Below are 20486 nucleotides of genomic sequence, written 5' to 3'. Positions count from 1 at the left end.
GGGATGAGCCCAGAATTGACCACAGTTCTTAACTTGATTTGATTGACTTGACTGACCATTAACCACAGACCAACCATCTTCTCTCCCAGCCAAGCTTATCCCAAGAACTGCTCACATGACCCAAAGTGATTTGATTTGCATTTTTTCTTTCCTTTGCTTGACAAAAAAATTGGTCTGCAATGATGTGGCCAAAAAGAAGCAGATGAAAAAATCAGGTGAACCAACTGAAAATTAGATAGTTCTGGAGGATCAGAAATTGATTATAATTTCCCGAAAGGATCAAATTTTCCTGGAGGCTGAAGTAATATTCAGGGAAAAGGCAGAAGGAGAGGCAATGGGCTTTTTCTTTAGCATCCTCTCTATGAAGTCAACTCTATATTTTAACAGAAGAGGAAACATAGTCAAAGAATTTTAGTTTCATACCTTTCTCCCAATTTGAGGCCCTTATTTCTTTCAGGAATCTGAGTAGTTTTTCCCTCCTCTCATATTATTTTGAAAATCAAAGGATCCACAGAGCTCAATGAGTCAAATTTTTTAACTGACCCATGAAGAAGCCAAGGGCAGACAGGAAGAATACCTTATCTGAAATTACATAATTCATTAGTGTCCAGACTAGACTTAGAACTCAGCCTATCTGCATTATATTATGTGCTCATATGCTTTTAGATTCATGAAATTTCTGAGTTGGAAGATTCCTTAGCATTTAATCCACCTTCTTGCCGTCAAATCCCCTCTACAAAATCCCTAACAAAGGCATGTTGTAGCCTCTCCTTGAAAACTTTCCCTTCTATATCTGTTTCATCTGCTATCAGAATCTGCTGGTCAAGGAGAGGACCTTGAGGGGACTTCACATTCTCCCTAGGTAGGTCTGTAGGTGTTTGGTAAATAATTATTGACTTTTACTTGACTGAATGGATCCTAGCCTGAACCATTCTCAGTGATACAGGTTCTGCTTTGTGTTGGAAGCAGGTTCAACCAACTTTTGGGATCCATTTGTTAAATTCTTAGTGTGAGCATTTACACGTTTGTTGTTGTTCAGTTGTGTCCAACTCTCCACGACCCCATTTGGGTTTTCTTGACAAATATATTGGAATGGTCTGCCATCTCCTTTTCCAGCTCATTTTACAGATGAGGAAAGTGAGGCAAAGAGAGTTAAGTGATTTGCCCCGCTAGTAAGTGTTTGAGGCCAGAGTAGAACTCAAGAAGATGAGTCTTCCTGACTCCAGGCCCAACACTCTATCCACTGTGCTGCCTAGCTGTCCCATTTACACCTTGGAAATTGGCAAATCAGGGCTTGAATTATTGTCCAGACTTAAGAAAGTGAGTAGAAAATGTTAATAATGCAGATTAAATTTAAAAGTGTTTTGTGAATACATTTTTTCCTGGAAAGCCAGTTGTTAAACATTTACCAACATATCAATGTAGAGGCTCCATGTTAGCTTTTAAACAGACTGTCTAAATGAAATCTGTGTTACTAGTTGCCAGTGACCATGAGTGTGCCATATGTCCATTAGAACAATCAAAAATCCCGCCCTCTCTAGGAAGCCTCTTCAGGCTACTTTAACAGGAAATTCTTCTTTCTCTTAACTGTCAGTACTTAATTGTATATTGGTGTTTGGCTCTTCTCCCATTACTCTAGATCATATGGATCTTAGAAGCTATCAAGTCTAACCCCCTCATTTTACAAATGAGGAAGCTGAGGCAGAGAGAGGTTAATTGGATTTGCCCAGGGTCACACGGCTACTATGTGTCTAAGGTAATATTTGAATTCAAGTCTTCCTGACTCCAAGTCTAGTACTCCTCTATCTAGTTACTTTCTATCTAGTATTCTATCTAGTTTTCAATTGTAACCTCTTCTAGAGCCGACTGTATCTTTGTTTTTCCTTAATAGTATTTTATTTTTTCCAGCTACATGTAAAAATAGTTTTCAACATTTATTTTTGTAAAATTTTGAGTTTCAAATTTTTTGTCCTCCCTTTCTTCCCTCCTCTCTCCCCAAGAGAGAAAGCAATCTGACATAGGTTATAAATGTACAATCACGTTAAACATATTTCCACATTAGTCATGTTGTAAAAGAAGAATCAGAACAAAAGGGAAAAACCATAAGAAAATTTAAAAAAATGAAAATAGTATAGAATGATAGAATGATCTGCATTCAGACACCATAGTTCTTTCTCTGGATGTGGATAGCATTTTCCATCACAAGTCTTTCGGAATTGTCTCAGATCGTTGTATTGCTGAGAAGAGCTGTCTATCATAGCTGATCATCGAACAATGTTGCTGTTACTGTGTACAATGTTCTGGTTCTGCTCACTTCACTCAGCCTTAGTTTCATTCAAATCTTTTCAGGTTTTTCTGAAATCTGCCTGTTCGTTATTTCTTATATAACAATAGCATTCCATTACATTCATATACCACAACTTGTTCAGCCATTCCCTAGTTGATGGGCATCCCCTCAATTTCCAATTCTTGGTCACTACTAAAAATACTTTTTGTACAAATGGGTGCTTTCCCCGTTTTAATGATCTCTTTGGGTATACAGACCTAGTAGTGGTATTGCTGGATCAAAGTTATGCACATTTTTATAGCCCTTTGTTCCAAATTGCTCTCCAGAATGGTTGGATCAGTTCACTACTCCATCAATGATGCATTGGTGTTCCAGTTTTCCAACATCTTCTCCAACATTTATCATTCTCCTTTTCAAACAAACCGTATCTTCTCCTTTTGCATGTGTATGTGCATCCTCCTCAAGCCTACCACACAGAATAGGATGCAAAAAATAGTCATTGCTCTTTCTTCCACATACTTTCACCAGTACTCATAACAAGTAACGAAGGTGAAAGCTCAGGGTTTCATTTCTTTTTTTTCCTCTCTTCCCTCTCACAGGTTTGGTTGTGATAATAATAATACTTACCTCATGGGGTTGTTGTGAGTACCAAATGAGATAATATTTGTAAAATGCTCCGCACGGAGACTGGCATATAGCAGATGCTTAATAAATGTTTGCTTCCTTTCTAAATGATAAATGATTTGCAAGTCAACTTCTGCCCTTTTTCCCAAACACATCTCATGATGTGTTCTCATGACAAAACTTGTATCTTTTGTAGGGAAGACAATTTTGAAAAATGAAGAAAGAATAAAAATAAAATACATCAAAATTTGCCTCTTTCCATAGTAGAGGTATAGTTTCTGATTAAAGCTAAAACCAAGGGGTTGAATTGTAAAAATAAAAAGGAAATGACCAAGAGTTCCTGAAGTCAGTTGCAGATCCAGACTTGAACTTGGCACTGAATTCTGAGGAAATTCTCTAAAGTGCAAAGTTCTTAACCTCATTTGTGTCATGGAACCCTTTAGCAGTTTGGTGAAGCCTATGGACCCTTTCTGAGAACAATGTTTGTAAATGTATAAATCAAGGCAAATCAACTTAATAACTAATAAATAAATAATATTTATTTATAATAATATATTTATATTTCTAAATGTATAATTCATATATAAAATATATAAATTTATAAATAAAATATTTATAATAATAAATAAATACCTACTATATGCTAGTCAAGAAAGAGTGTGCTTGTGGAATTCCTGCCTTCAAGCATCTTACAATCTAATGACAGAAACAAGTTGCAAACAACTTGTTTAAACAAGATATGTACATAATAAGTTGGAGATAATCTCAGAGGGAAGACACTAAAATTAAGGAAGTTTGGGAAAGGCATCTTCCAGAAGGTAGGAGGAAATCAATTATATTGACATAATTATTCAATTAAAGAAATAACTTCTTGAACCTCAGTTAAGCACTCCTAAGCTAGAAGCTAGTGAAAATAAAAATGTAATTTAAAAAACTTTTTTTTTTTACCCATTCAATTTCAGAGACCCAATGAAATCGATCCATGGAACCCCAGGCTTCAAGTCCAGTCCCCCTTTCCCGATTGTTTTTTATGTGAAGATAAACACTGCAGCCTCCCTTGATGGCAGGACTTTCTAACAGTAAAATGGCCAGGAATGATTTCTTGTGTTACCAATAATAAGAAAGGGCAACTTGAAACCTAAAGAGAATCCTTGTGAAAACCTATTCCCAAGTCTGGTCTGATTCCAGTTTGGACCACCCACACCTCTTCCTCCCCTTTTTCCCCTTCTGCCCCTCCACCAAGTCCCATATTAAAAAAAAAAAAATCTTTCGGTAGGTTGGAGGTTTTACTAGTCTATCCTGACTTGTAGGACTTCTATGGCATAGCCCTGGCTAAATCAAGTCGTTCCTGGGAAAGATAATGGAAAGGAAAACAGCTTAAAACTCAAGTGAGGGACGTGGAAACTAAAACAGGAGAATCTCCCTTTGGTCCCTTGACCAAAGAAAGGTAGAAAAATGGCTTCATCCGTGTTCTCTCCTGGTCTCCCCATTCCGCCTTTGGAAATTAGGCTCATCCCACAGTAAAGCCAAATAAACAGAATCAGCCTGGACCTGAAAGTGACGAGCCTCAGGTCGGAATTCTAAGCCCCGCAGAGCTCCAACCTTCCCATTTGCCGAAGCAATGTCTCTTTAACAGCCTGCGGTCTGTTTGGTGCATTTGCCAAGTGGGAGGGTTATGCCTTCTCCCAGCCCAACTCCCGGGATTTAATTGTCTTATCTCTCTCCACTTTTCTTTTCCAACCTGCCTGCGGAACTTGCAGTTCCTTCCCCAGGCTGCCTTTTTTTCTTCTTCTTCTTTAAGATCCATATTCACTGGGTTGTTCCTTTTCCATTTAGGAAGCCTCCCCATGGCTGCAATGCTACCCCAAAAGCAAGATTAGAGGTGAAGCCAAGCAACTCTCTCCCCCCTCATCCCAACTTGGCCCAAATCGCTCAGTTCCGAATGATGATGTCGCTGGGACACTTAGCCAAAGGAGCCAGCCTGGACGATCTCATTGAGACTTGCATTCAATCTTTTGGTAAGTTTTTCCATCTAGGCTGGATATGTATGTGTATAAGAAGCTGTGTACGATCCATAGGCGTACCTATATTATTTTCGTTTCAGAACATTTGGTTTGGAAAAGTAGCTCCTTTAGATTTTTTTTTTTTGGCTTATAATAAGCTTTTGGAATAGTCTTTGAAATGTTTTAGACAGTCTCTTCTCCAGTACATATGAATATGAGGGGGTGATGCTTCGTGATGAGAGGTGTGAGAGGAAGTGAAAAAAGTTATCCTTCAGGGAGTTCTGTTTTTCTTGGGATCTAGTTTTTTGTTTTTTTTTTTGCTGTTGATAGGTTTCTGTGAAATTGTATTGAAAGGATGGAGGATGAGATGTATTGTCGCTTTTCTTATGTACTGTAGAATCCAAAGACATTTTGAAAAAATATATAGATGGCATATTACCATCCGACAGAAAGTCAGAGAACTTGAATCATTTGGGTAAATAAAGTCTGATAATCTCCCTTATAATCAGGAGGGCAATTTTGGTAAACTAAGAAAATGAGTAGGTAAAGGCAGAATGCTTGGGCTTGAATTACAAGAGGTTCTCACAATCAGCCCTATTATTAAGGGCACAGAATTTAAGAAATAAGTATCCTCTGTTACACAAATATTACCCAGGGAATTATTCATGATTTTCACTTTTCCAGCACCTTGCCTAAAAAGCTTCAACATTAGGAGATGTAGAACTGAAAAACAGCAGTCAAGTTATTTTCCTGAAAATGACTCTATTTTTATTTCATTCAGTAAATGATAGGTTTTTTCTTATTATTTAGGGGTAAACCACAGCTGAAAAGTGCTCAAAATTTTGCCTCCCCTTCTTCCCTCCAAAAGGAAAGACTGTAATCAGAATGAGGATTTCAGAATATTCCTATGACACCTTTCTTTGTTGAAAATCCCCTCCCCCACACCCATTCCTAGCACTCTCCAGTGTTCCTTTCCTCCCCTTTGTGAGGCCACATGGCTTAGTTAATTGGGAGCCAGTCTTGGAGCTATGGGAGGATGTGGATTCCTCTGCCTCTGACAAGTACTGGCTGTGTGACCCTGGGCAAGTCATTTACCTCTCAGTAAATGTTCTGGGCAACTCTCTAAGACTATAAAATGCCAACTTGCATTGGTAGAGATTTTCTATGCCAATGAAAGCACAGTCCCTATATCCTTCTCCCTTTGAGAGACAGACAGTTGTGTGTGCTCATGTCACAGAAGTGTCTACCTCAAGAAACCTGGGCCAAACACATAATGAGCATCATTTTCGAGAAAGAAGAGCTTTTGGATAATGAAACAGAGGCTAGGTCCGAATCAGGAAAAGATACAAATTTGACGCAGAACTATCTTCAGGGAATATATTAGCCCAGTTTCATCTGCTTACCACCCCCTCTCTGTCTTTAGAAGTCTTTCTTTGAATTTCTATCAAGATTAAAAACAATTCACATTTCTGTGGGTCTTTGAAGTTCTCTCTTCCCAACAACCTTGTGAAGTAAGGTGGGGGAAAATATTACTATCCCCATTTTACAGAGGAAGAAATTGAGGTTCATACGGTGCATTGACTTGCCCATGATAACACTGAAGCTTGTAAATGTCAGAGCCAAGATTAAAAACCCATCTCTCCTGCCTCCAAGTGTTTCCACCATCCGACCTCCTTTTCTAGTTGACGTTGAAAAATTCTTTTTTTCTATGTATTTCAGGATTACAGTAATGCATTACTTCTTTAAAACCTTTTTGAGCATGAGAATGAAGGGGTAAATTTAGGAATTTTACTGATGACATTTCAGTTTTCACCTTTTTAATCCTTCCTTTATTCTGTAACCTTTAATCATTCTGTTAAAGGGGGAACATGGGAACAGAATAAAGGCATTTTCCTTCTAACATGATCTGTTTTGCAAAAAGAAAAAGAAAGAAGTAGAGAAAGAAAAAAGGAAAAAAAGAAAGGAAGGAAGAAAGAAAGAAAGAAAGAAAGAAAGAAAGAAAGAAAGAAAGAAAGAAAGAAAGAAAGAAAGAAAGAAAAAGAAAAAACTAAGGAGTCAGAGGAAAACGAAAAAATTCTGATTGGAAGGTAATCAGTGATAAACTTTTCTTTCACTTCAAAGCTCTTGATAATAGTGTTGCTAGGTTGGTTTTCAGAATGGCCATGGGAGCTGTTTAGGAAAGTGACCATTTTCCATTTTACAAATGAAATATCTGAAGCATAGAAATGTTAGGTTCAGTGATGCAATTATCTTCTAAGAATAAGGTCACACATCCAGGAGGTAATAAAGGTGTGACTCAAACCAGGTCTTCTGAATCAAAATCTAGTGATCTTATGTGTCCAGAGATGATTTCTCAATCCTTATCTTGGAATTCTGTGTGAAATCTTAAAAGAACCATGGGTAGATCTAAACATGAGACCTTTTAAGAGATAATCTGCTCAATTCAACTCCCCTAAATAAAATTTCCTTAGTGAAAGGACATGAGAATTTATCACACCTCAGAAGCTGTGACCTGAAGAACCTAAAAGCTACAAAAAGTCCATTGAAAATCATTATCATCGTAATAGTGATAGCTAGAATTTATAGTGTTTTAAGGTTTACCAAGCACTTTATGTATATTATCTCATTCTATCATCCTAACCCTGGGAGCTGGGTACTATTATTCTTTCCATCTTACATATGAAGAAACTGAGGCAGAAAGGTTAAGTGACTTGCCCAGGGTTGTACTGCCAGACCATACCTTAAACCCATCACACTCTGGTGCTCCAAGATGGACAACAATAGGTCCCTGCCCAAGCTCCACTTAATGGCTGTATTTTGTCAGTAGTAAATGTTTCTCTTTTGACCAGTAGCCCTGAGGGTCTTCCCTTCCCAGTTTAATTTTTTTTAATTAAGGGGGTGATCCATTGACTCACTTCTTAAAGAAGTCCATTCACTAAAGGGGCTGTTATCTCACTCTAAGTGAGAACCTGAAAAGGCCTTAGCCTAAAATGACCAGGGTGTCCCATTGCATCCTGGGCCATTTCCAGTCATCCTGATGAATATCTGGTCACTGGACCTAGATGGCTCTGGAGGAGAAAGTGAGGCTGGTGACCTTGCACAGCCCTTCCTCACTCAAATCAAAGTCAACTGCATGTCATGTCATCATCTCCCCGATGTCATGGTCCTCTTCGAGAACAAACAACATGAGGTTACCTCTTCTTAAGTCCAGATCCTGTGCCCTATCCAGTGCACCACCTGACTGATTTTATTGTAACTGTCACCAAAAAAGTACGTATTCATTAATTCATTTTTGCCACCCAGTTGTACCCAATGAACACTGGGCAGGCCTAGGTGTTTCTGTGTAAGAACTTAAAGTATAAGACACGTTGATCTATATAGCCAAAGACAAGTATGACACCAAGATGAGAACGAACAACAGAGCTGTCTGCATCCCATACACCTCTTCAGGAATAAATGAATTTTAGAATCAGAAGGCTAATGTGATAACTGAGGAGAGTTAGTCAATAAGTATTTTTAAGTACTTACTTCAGGCAGGCATGGTGCTAAGTGTTGGGGATACAAAGAGAGATAAAAGACAGTCCCTGCTGTCAAGGAGCTCACAGCATATTGGGGAGACAACATGCAAGCAACTTTGTATAAATAAGGTATATACAGGATAAATAACCAACAGAGGGAAGGTACTGGCATTGATGGAGTTGGGCAAAGACTTCCTGTAGAAGGTGGAGTTTTAGCTGGGAGCAGAAAGAGAAAATTCCAGGCAGGGAGAGAACAGCCAAAGGAAATGCCCCCCCCAGTGGGAAGACGTGTTTCTTGTGGGAGGATTAGTATCTGTTGCTGGATTATAGAGTAGGGAAGTGGGGAGGGAAGGGCAAAAAAGTAGAAAAGTAGAGAGGGCCAGCACCAGATAATGAAAGACTTTAGATGCCAGACAGAGAATTAACTATTCCATCTTGGACATGATCTTCTAGTTTATTGAACAGGGTGGTAGGAATATGGGAGGAAGATCTCTTTGATAGCTGAATTGGAGGATGGACTTTAGCAGTCAGATCAACCAGCAGGCTAAAACAGGAATTCAATAATGCTTATCAAATTGATTAACTTCCCAGTACCTTAATTTCATCATCTATAAGTTCGGTCTCTTTCAGATTTCTGATCACATGAGTTCAAGCCTTAGATTATAATGAAAGCCCAGATTCTTGAATGCCTCTGCTTTGACTATAGTGAAGAAAAATGGTCAAGCAGTGGTGGGGAACCTGAGGCCTCAAGGCCACACATAGTCTTCTAGGTCCTCAAGTGGAGCCATGAAATCTGTCAAGGGGCCCGTGCTCGAGGACCTAGAGGACCACATGTGGCCTCAAGGCAAGGGGGTTCCCCCAGCCCTGGGGCTCAAAGGTTTTTCACCAGGAAGGCTGAATGATAAACCTGTCTTCCAGGTTCCAAGAGCTGGTGGGGGTTTTTTGTGTGTTAAGTGCTGGGAGTTTCTTTTCATAGGAGCATTTACATGAAAGAGGCATTAAAGAAAAGAACACTTTGTGTCTGAGAGAGAATGGGTGACAGCAGCTCTCATTTGGGATTTGCTTCTCTCTGCTTTTAAATCTAGGTAATGTATCTTTGGGGAGAGAAATCAGGTTTTTTTGCTGGTTTGAAAGCCATATTACTGCTTAGCAGGGGCGGGGGAGGGGAGATGGATTCTGTTTTATCCACGTTTCTTCTCCCACTGCCCTCTCCGGCCCCTCCTTCCTTCCCTCAACAAATTACCACATATTTAACTGTGCACGCACCTCTAAGTATGGTGTGGTCTGCACATAGCCTAGAAATGAAGGGACTGCCCATCTTGGCCTAGTCATTGCAATTCTGGGTTTTTAATGTAAAGACTTCTGTTTGGGCTAAATTACTTGTCATTCAGCTAAAGCGTTTTGATGTCCTGTCATCTGAAAAGATCCTGTATTTGTGTTGCATCTTAAGGCTACAGGTGCTTTCCCTATCCATTATTTCCTTTGTCCCCAATCCTGTGAGGCTGATAGGAAATCTATTCCTAGCTTCGCGGAACTTTAGTGATTCACCTCAAGTTAGTTACAGAGTTCAGTCAAAGCCAGGTCTAATGGTTCAGCTGAAATGCCACTTACTCCTTACCCAAAGTCTTTCCTCACATCTGCCTAATCTCCCCTTTTCTCACTCTCCGCCTCCACAAATCATAGTGCCTCCCCTATAAAAAAATTTACCTCATATGTGTTGTTATTCAGTCATGTCTGACTCTTCGTGACCCCTTTTGGTGTTTTCTTGGAAAAGATACTGGAGTGGTTTGCCATGTCCTTCTCCAGCTCAGATGAGGAAACTGAGGCAAATAGAATTAACTAAGTTGCCCAGGGTCACATGGTTAGTGAGGGTCTGAGGTTGGATTTGAACTCAGGTCTTCCAGACTCCAGGCCTGGCACTCTATCTCCTATGCCACCTACCTGTCCCTGAGTCAAAGGATAGGAGTTCAGATCCTGCCTCTTATACTATCTCTGTGGTAAGTCATTTAGATTCTATAGGCTTCAGTTTCTTTATTTGTAAAATTGAGAATATGGGCTTCTGAGATCTTTTCCAGATTTAGAGCCAGGATCCTTCTCCCATGGAATAGAACCTCCTGAAAGGCCAAGTTTTTCAATTTTGTCTTTCTATCCTTAGCACCCAACATGAAGGCTGGCATGTAGTAAGTGCTTAATAAATGTTTGTTAGTTGACGATGGATTGATTGATTGATTCTGACCTCCAAATCATATCTTCTGTTTGCTGTTCAAAGTCCTTCATAATCTGCCAGTCTTCCTGTACCTCACTCACAAAATACTTCATCTCCTGACCGAGTGTTTTCCCTGACTGTCTCCCAAGCCTGGAATATCTCTTGTCTATTCTTATCTCCTTCTCTTGGCTTCCCTCAGTCCCCAGCTAAAATCCAGTCTTCCAGGGGAAGCCTTTCCCAATTCCCTTAATGCTAGTGCCCTCCTCTGTTGAATCTCTCTAACTTTATCTGGTGTCCATATTGCTTGTATGTCCCTGTTACATGTACCCCATCCCTCCCCATTTAGGCTGGAACTCCCTGAGAGCAAAGACTGCGGTGTGACTGGTGCTTAGGATAGTGCCTGGCACATCTTTGTGATTGTTGGACGTTTCAGTCACGTCCAACTATTTGTGACCACATTTGGGGTTTTCTTGGCAGAGATACTGGAGTGGTTTGCCATCTCCTTCTCAAGCTTATTTTAGAGATGAGGAAACTGAGGCAAATTCTGACTTGCCCAAGATTGCACACAGCTAGTGAGTGTCTAAAGCCAGATTTGAACTCATGAAGATGAATTTTCTGGACTCCAGGCCTGGTGGTCTATGCACTGTGCCACTCAGCTGCCTATTAAATCTTTATTAAGTGACAAGTACTGTGCTAAGTGCTAGGGATGAAAATATCAAAGACAATCCCTGTCCTTAAGGAGACTCCAAGGAATCTGATTTGCCTTTGCTTAAGATCTGCACCCAAGCCCTACCCAAACAAATTAAAGAGTATAGATGTGTTATAAAATGCAGAGAATAAAGACACTGGGAAATCTCAATATATGTAGCTTGTGCTCAATCATTATTCATTATTTTGGCAAGACTCAACTAATACTTGTCTGGGCCTTAGTTTCCTCATTTGTAAAATGTAGGAATTGAATGCGATGATCTCTAATGGACTCCACTAAGTAAAAAAAAAAAATATGAGGCTATGAAACTCAGTTTCCTTATCTGTAAAGTGAGCCAGAGAAGGAAATGGCAAACCACTCTAGTATCTTTGCCAAGAATACCCGTCACAAAGAACAGACGTGACTGAAAAATATTGAACAAACTGAGGCCAACAGGGTTAAGTCACTTGCCTGGGGTCACACAACTATGAAGTTTCTGAGGCTGGATTTGAACTCAGGTCTTCCTTCCTTGACTCTATGTCTGGTGCTCTATCCTTTGCATCATCTAACTGCCCCAGAGTAAGTGCTGTCCTTATTTTACAAAGGAGGAAACTGAGGCAGACAGAGGTTATATGATTTGCCCAGGGTCTCATAGGTAGTAAATAGCAGGGACAATATGTGAATTCAGGTTGGGTGCCTCTGTCTACTCTGCCACCTAGCTGCCTCTAATAACCTAAGTGGCGGCTAAAGCCATAGCGAGTGTTCCCAAGAACATATGGATGATTCTTTTTAACATTAACCATTAATAAGTACTTTTACTCTTCTCTGAAATAGGGTTTAATTGTGAAGCTTTTCCTTTATTCTTGGAGAAGACCACAACATTAGGAGGGTGATGCCATGACTTGCAAGTGAATTGAATTTAAGTGAAAGAGGACTGTGCAAAGTCACCAGCCTCATTTTCTTCTCCAGAGTCATCTGGGTCCAGTAGCCAGATATCAATCAGGATGACTGGAGATGGTTCAGGATGACTAGAGATGGCCCAGGATACAATGGGGGACCCTGGTCTTTTCAGCTAAGATGTTTCCCAGGTCTCAGTTGGACTGAGGCAGGGTTTAATCTAGTGCTTTGGTGCACATAGACATGCACTCATTTGAAGGGGACCTCCACCTTGAAGTGCACAAGGTTGCCTGCCTGTGAGCAGAAACCTGGAGGAGCAACCCTGAGTCAGAGCTCAGTACCTTCACTGAGCCAGCCCACTCCTGCTATCTCTTCATCAGAGGGCACATTCTGCGTGCTGCTTCTATTAATACTATTTCAGCCAGTCTTCAGCTGAGCATGATTAGGCAAATCAACACAATGCAGTACATTTGATGTCAAATGTGTGTGAATCACACCATCTGTGTCAGAGGGAGACAGGGCTTAGGAGATCATAGAGGCTCTTTTTACCCTGTAACAGGCCCCATTAATGTGTGATGGTGTTTGCAGATGCAGTTTAGAAAAGAACTTCTGCGCCTAGACTCAGAAAAGGAGGGTTCAAGTTTATAGCTGTACCATGAGCTAGACTTTGGGAGCCAATCAGAGTTAAGTGACTTGCCCAGGGCCACACAGCTAGTAAGTGTCTGAGGCCGGATTTGAACCTAGCAGCTAGGTGGCACAGTGGATAAAGTGCCAGGTCTGGAGTCAGGAAGATCTGAGTTCAAACCACCTGGAGAAAGGGAGCCAAACTAGGTGGGGGAGAGAAGGAAGGTTACCCTGGAAGGGGCTGGACACGGTAGGGAAAGGTAGTCTCCTGTCACTGGATGTCTTTAAGCAGTGGCTGGGTAGCCCTGTGGACACCTTCAGTGAGTTAATGGAGTATCTACCCCAAGCACGTGGAGATTTCCCCTAGTGGAATGAATGGGTAAGAATAATTTGTTTCAGTGGCCATGAAAGCAGCTTAGAACTTGGTCAGACGTTGAAGATCATCCACTGGTCATCCTGGGCCATTGCCAGCCATCTTTACTTTTGTCTTACCACTGGACTCTGATGACTCTGGAAGAGGGAGTAAGGCAGATGGACTTTTTGCAACTCTGCCTCACTTCAATCCAATTCACGTGCAAGTCAAGCTATCATCCTGTGATGTCACCGGTCCTCTTGGAAAACAAACCGTGGACAACAATTTGTATTCCCAGCACAGTGCCCCACTGGTTGCTGTTGCGTTGTTCAGTCATGCCCGACTCTTTATAATCCTGTGAAACATTAGCAAGCCAGTGCTGTCCATGGGGTTCTCCTGGCAAAGACACTGGAACGATTTGCTATTTTGTCCTCCAGTGGATTATAGCAAACAGAGCTTAAATGACTTGGTCAGGATCACACAGTTAGTAAGTGTCTGAGGCTAGATTTGAACTCAAGTCTTCCTGACTCTGGACCCTGACTCTATCCTCCGAGCAACCCAATTGCCTCTCCTCATAGTAAGGGCTAAATAAATGCCCATTGATTGACTGAGCAGCCTTTGTCCTTTTGAATATCTCCAACAGTTATGAAGAAATGAGCTGCTGATTTGTACTTGTGGAGGGGCTTCCTTTAATAATGAAGTCACTGGTCTGGATTGGCCAAAAAACATTGTTAGGAAAATTTTCCTTCTCTAATGCTGAAATCTGTGTCTCTGAAACTTGTATGCATTCATCTCCGTTTTTCCTTTAGAGGACAAGAAGAACAGATTGAATCTCTCTTCCATATGTCAGCAGTCCAACTGTCTAAAGACAGGCATCATGTTTCCCCTCTGTCTTTCTCATCTCTAGAATAACATCTCCAGTGTCTTTGACCAATCCTTAAATGGCACAGTCCTCAGTTCCCTTGATGTCTCAATCACTTGGACATACTCCAATTTTTCTGCATCTTTTTGGGCCTCTGGGCCCAGGTCATTATATTTCTCACTGGTGTAGAACTATCTGGGAGGACAGAGGTGTTAAACACTCTGCCACTGGCCAGAACCAGATGAAAATGTAATTTGGAAATGTTTAGCAAAATAAATGAAAATACAATAAAACATAGTTAATGTTAATTTGTGGTTTTCTATATCAATAGGAGGCCAGCAAGGATCAGTTTCTATTTGAGTTTGACTGGGCTATCTCTCTTTGCAGTTTGGTTTTATGCCTGGCCTATTTGTAGGCAATTTTCAAATTGGCATTTTGGTATTTCTAACTTGCTACCTCCTTTTCACCTTTCTCTCTGCACTATTCATTGTCTCTCTACTACCCTGATTATACCAGTTATTGACACACATCTCCCACAGCAGAAATTTACCTGGGGTGGGGATGATATACTGATGATCATTGAATAAGGCTAGAAGTAGAGTTTCCAACCTGTTTTTGGTTCCTGTACCCCTTGGTTTTCAATAGACCTGCCCATTGTTGTTGTGTTAGCCTTCCATTTTCCAAGAAGACCATGACATGACTTGCACTGGACTTTGTTTTGAGTGAGGGAGGGCTGTGCAAGGTCACCAGCCTCCCCATATCCTATGTTAAATATGAAAAGAAATTAATTCTAGAATTTACTATTCATGCGGATCTCAGAAATAAGATATCAATTTCAATAGATTAATATATTATTTACCAAATATTCCCTATGTCCCTTGGCTAGTTTCTCATATGCCCCAGGAGTGTGTGTTCCTCAGATCGGGAATAGCTGAGATAGAGAAAAGTGAAGCCCAGCCGAGACTCCAAAGGGACAGAAGCCATTTGGAGGCATTTGTGGAATGTGATTAAGTTTAGAAAAAGCCAGTTCCCAAGCTATGGATCCTGAAACTGAGGGTGGGTGGGTCATCTGCTATTTATCTCCAGGACCTTCCTGAAGGAATTGGAGAAAGAGATCAGATCTAATCAATACTAGTTATCTCCTAATCTTCAGCCATCTTGACTAACCCATTTCTTTCCTTTCCTCTTCTCCCATCCTACCCATACCTCTCCATCACTCTCCATCACTCCTCCTCCAAACTCATAAACCAAGTCTCACTGTTTCTACCACTGTTCCTGCCCTCCCACAGTTCCTGTATTAGGTATGTGTATCTACTCATCTTGGGTCCCATTAACCATACTCATTATTTTCCAGACCAAAGTGCCCCTCCCTGACCACCACTTTCCTTGGAGTATTGTCCCTTTAATTGGAATGGCATCTCCTTAAGGTTAGGGGTTGCCTTTGCTTTTTGCATTTCTGTCTCCAACTCTTAGCCCTTAGCTCAGTGCTGGATACCTACCAAGTGTTTTTCATTCATTTCCTTGATGGGTGTACTGCTTTAACTGGAGCAGAAAATAACATTTAAGCAGAGTTGGGTAGGGCATTTTTATCAAATGGGCATTTAATATTTTAAAGGAAAGTCTTCTTTGGACTCCATCTTGCTTTCCTGCCACCAAGAAACTCATCTTTGGGAAATTTCATTATTCTGCAAAATTGGATATGCCTTGAACCTCTGTTTCATTAGCACCTCTGCCCCTCCTATTGGGCTTTTCTGAAGAGTATAACCATGAGCTCCAAAGTCTCCTTTTAAGGAGAGGGTCCAGCAGAGCTTCTCCCCATTTCTCACCAGCTACTCTGTTTTAAGATGACATCATGCTTCCCCACCTCCACCCTCCAGGTGCTTCCTTCTCTCTTTTCCCCCATTCTTTTCAGCTTCCTTTGTACCGTTGTCTTCCCTTAATAGACTATAAGCTCCTTGAAGTCAGGGACTGACTATATTAAGATTTGTATCCCCAGTGCTTGGCACAGTTCTTGGCACATAGTAGGCTTTTCATAAGACTACTGTTAGTACTTTTATAATGCCTACCACATGCCAGGCACTGTGCTATGATCTTTACAAATATTATCTCATTTTATTCTCACATCAACCCTAGGAGGTAGGTGGAATTATTCCCCCTATTTTGTAGTTGAGGATACTGAGGCAGACAGGGGTTGTGACTTCCCCAGGGTCACACAGCAAGTAAGTGTCTGAGTTCAGATTTGAACTCAAGTCTTCCTAACTCCAGGGCCATCAATCTATCCATTTCACAACCTAGCTGTCTTGTTATTATTTTTAAAAATGTATATTTGTCCTGTATCAAACTAGAATGGGAATGTTCGGTATTCTCTACACCTAACAACTGCGTGCCACTGACATGGTCCATCAGAACCCAAGGTGAAGTCTACACCATGATGGAGTACCAGCATAGGAGCTCATAGGGGCCTGTATTATAAAATAGCAGAATTAAAGACAGTACAGACTATCATCTTGTTCAGAAATGTTGCACGATCATAGGGTCAAAGTTTGAGAGTTAGAAGGGACCTTAGATACCATCCAGTCCAACCTACCAGACCAGAACTCTATCCCTTTTGCCACCTCTCTGTATCCAGCCATCTGCATGTGGTTCAACAACCTCCATTACGATACAAAGATCTGTAGCTCTGAGTTGTTTTTCCAGTCTTTTCTCGACATCTTGTTCAGTTCTGCTGTCAATGACCCCTTTGACAGTGGTGAATACTATAGATCCCTTCTAAGAATGAAGTTTTTGAATGAATAAAATAAAATATATAAAACTGCAAAGAAAATCAATTATATTGAATACAATTGCCAAAATATTTTTAGATTTAAATATTTGAAATTTATTTTATTTTATAATATATAAATTTATATTTATATTATAAATTATTATATATTATATAAAATGTTATATATTGTATAAATTATAAATATTTATGAACAAATATTTAAATATTAATATTTAATAAATCATGGACCTGGACAGATAAGTAGTACAGTGGATCAAGCACCAGTCCTGCAGTTAGTTGAAATTTGAATTCAAATCCAGCCTCAGATACTTATTGTGTGACCCTTGCCAAGTCACTTAACCCCAATTGCCTCAAAAAAAAAAAAATCAGACTCCCTGATGACTATTCATACACCCAAATTAAGAACTCCAGTTCTAAACCCTTCTAGACATGAGCTCATTAACTTAAATCAGTGTCATATTTTACAAATGGAGGAAAGAGAAGATAAGTTAGTAAAAGGTTGGCATAGCACATAGACTTCTAGATTTGCAGACAGGAAGATCTAGGTGTAAGTCTTGCCAGAGATATGCACCCCGCTGTGAGACACTGTCTCAGTCTCCTCTCCTGTAAAATGGGGATAATAATGGCACCTACTTGCCTCAGACATTTTGTAGTTGTGCTACCCTGAATGTCAATTGACTTCTCCTGTTCTCAGTTTTGTCATCTTCTAAATGAATGTGGGAGGGTGGACTTCATATCCCCAAAATGCCCTTCCAACTCTAAAACTATGAACCTTTGTAAAGCAGTATGAAAATTTTAATGTGCCATGTAAATGCTACATTTTATTTTTTAGGGCCACAGAGAATCAGAAATAAAATGGGGTTAAGGTATTCAGGGAAATTAAATAACTCCAAGGAATTGCGCAGAATTGGGGGACATCCTTAGACACTGTGGATAGAAATTCCCATGGCCAACTCAACAAGAAGCCAATCAGTATAAACCACTGACCAGAGGTGGGCACACCTTCTGGGCACACAAAATCACGCTAATAATATTTTAAGCAAAGTCCCCGGTGCAGGAGGCAGCAACCACCCAGTCCTCTGAACACCAGCTGTGGAGTTCTTCTCTTAGAAAGCCTAGATGGCGCAAGCTGGGCTTTGAAAGGACAGGGATGATATAGAACAGCCCCTACCAGCCCCTTCCTGCAAGGGATGAAAGAGCATGGCTGCTCCTAGCACACTGAAGTAGAACCAGGCAATGCAGTTTGACAGGAAATGATTGATTCTGAGAAACATCTCTGCCATAGCACTGTCAGGTAGTTATCATGCAGTACCCAAGGTATTTGGGACTGTGTTTTATCATGAGCATAATTTCTCGTTTAGCACCTGTGAAGAAAGGAAAGCCTATTTACTGTTTTAAAAATATATATGTATATATATGATAAATTATATATTTACTGTTTTATTAAACCATTTTTATCTTACATTGATCCTTTCCCAATGAATGTACCCTACAACCCTACACACACACACACACACACACACACACACACACACACACACACACACACTTCCCCTGTAACAAAAAAAAAAATCAACTAAGCAAAACCAGCCCACTAGCAATCTATATGATGGAGTATGCAACATTCCACACTTATACTCCCCTGCTTCTCTACCTATAGGAAAGAGGTTTATACATTTAGATCTGGAAGAGATTTAAAGATCATATAGCTTAATATCTCTTCTCTGGGACTGAGACTGGTCATTATAATTCACAGGGTCATTGAATAAGACCTGGAAGAACCTAGGAGGGCCATCTAGCCTACCTCCCCACTTTAAAGAGGAGAAAATTGAGTCCCAGGGAGATTTAATGACTTGCACAATGTTACACAAAAGTTGTTCTTGTTCAGTTGTTTTCAGTCATGTCTGATTCTCTGTGATCCCATTTGGGATTTTCTTGGCAAAGATACTGGAATAGTTTGTCATTTCTTTCTCCACCTCATTTTACAGATGAAGAACTGATTGCAGTCAGGGTTAAGTGACTTGCCCAGGGTCACACAGCTAGGAAGGAGAAGGATCTGAGGTCAGCTTTGAACTCAGGAAGATGAGTCTTCCTGATTCTAGACTTGGCACTCTGAACCCTATAGCACTACTTAGCTGCCCTCCCACAAAAATGCCAAGGATCAAGGGTGGTATTTGAACCCAGGTCCTCTAACTCCAGAGTCAATGCACTTCCATTTTGCTACCTGCTAACATTATTATCATTTATACCAATACAGTGATAATGTATACAATTCTTCTAGTTCTGTATACTTTGCATCAGTTCATACAACTCTTTCCATGGTTCTCTGAATTCTCTGTATTCATTATTTATTGCAGTGTAATTAATTCTATTTACACATTTATTGTATACATATATTTATAAACTTACTAATTACAAATTATATTTACATTTACTTCGATGTGCTCCAACCATGTTCATCCATTAGGCAATCAATAAAAGCCATTTAGGTTTTCCATTTTTTGCTACCACAAAAAGTGCTGCTATATCCAGTACTATATCCAGTACTGGACTTTTCTCTCTTTGACTTCTCATTGACCAGTGTCTTTCCATTCTCCAGCCATTCTTTCTGGGCAGGAACTGTCTTTTCTTTCTGCATGTATTTCTTTATACTTCCAGAGCTTAGGACAGTGTCTGACTTTAGTAAGTGTTTCTTCTTCTTGTTGTCCAGTCTACTTGGAGTATTTACTGAGTTGTGGGCTCACTGGGTCAAAGACTAGGACTAGCCATTCTAAATTGTTTCCAGAACAATGTTTAAAACTGTTTGCTCTTTGGTGCTCCCTTATGTTCTCTTGTGCTAAGAAGAAAGCTACCTGCTCTACTGGGATGGTTTCACAGTTTGGGGCTATGAGCTTGCCTCCTGATTGCCAGTGGACATCCTGACAATGTAGGATGCAGAGAGGGTGGAATGATTTGGAAACAATTTGAAAATTGTTTATGAAATCAGAAAGTCAAATTATGACTCACATATTCTGGTTATTAATGTTTAACTGTCTCATCAGAAAATATTAGTGAACTTTGTTCCTAGAACTGTCTTTCAAACTCCTTTTCAAAATTTCTCGTAGCTGTGACCTTGAAAAATCAAAAGATAAAGCATCCTTCCTCTTCTACACTAGGGTCAGTAGGCTCTGCATTTATATAGATCAGAAGATTGAATAAATGTTGAGTTATTTTTTAATTCAGTTCAACAACCATTGATTAAGTGCTTACTATGTGGAAGTCAGGGCATCAGGGTGACAGTGGAAAGAGTGCCTAGCCTGGAGTCAGGAAGACCTGAGTTCAAATATGACCTCAGATGCACACTAATTGTGTGACCTTTACTAACTATGTGATTGTGGGCAAGTCACTTAAGCCCTGTTTGCAGAGGAGACAGCTAGGTGACTCAGTTGACAGAGTGCTGGGCCTGGACTCTGGAAGACCTGATTTCAAATTTAAGTAACTGTTTGCCTCAGTTTCCACATCTGCAAAATGAGCTGGAGAAGGAAATGGCAAATCACTCCAGTTTTTTTTTGGTCAAGAAAGCCCTCTCCCCCCCAAAAAAGGGGGTCACAAGGAGCTGGACATGACTAAACAATTGCAAAAACGTTTAAGGTTCTATCCT

At 40.3% G+C, this 20486-nt stretch overlaps 1 protein-coding gene across 1 annotated transcript in view; it reads left to right on the top strand.

Moving 5' to 3' along the window:
- The window catches only part of RASGRP1 (RAS guanyl releasing protein 1), a 118703-nt gene that overhangs the window by 4295 nt on the left and 93922 nt on the right, over positions 1 to 20486 (top strand). The window contains exon 2 of the mRNA XM_072622977.1: positions 4748 to 4929. Coding sequence (XP_072479078.1) covers positions 4748 to 4929 — 182 coding nt within the window. The remainder of the gene's footprint in view (positions 1 to 4747; positions 4930 to 20486) is intronic.

Source organism: Notamacropus eugenii, chromosome 7 (genome assembly GCF_028372415.1).
Source record: "Notamacropus eugenii isolate mMacEug1 chromosome 7, mMacEug1.pri_v2, whole genome shotgun sequence".
NCBI classification, from domain to species: Eukaryota; Metazoa; Chordata; class Mammalia; order Diprotodontia; family Macropodidae; genus Notamacropus; species Notamacropus eugenii.
The sequence above is the reverse complement of the archived record's forward strand: the minus strand, read 5'-3'. Positions and strand labels throughout refer to the sequence as shown.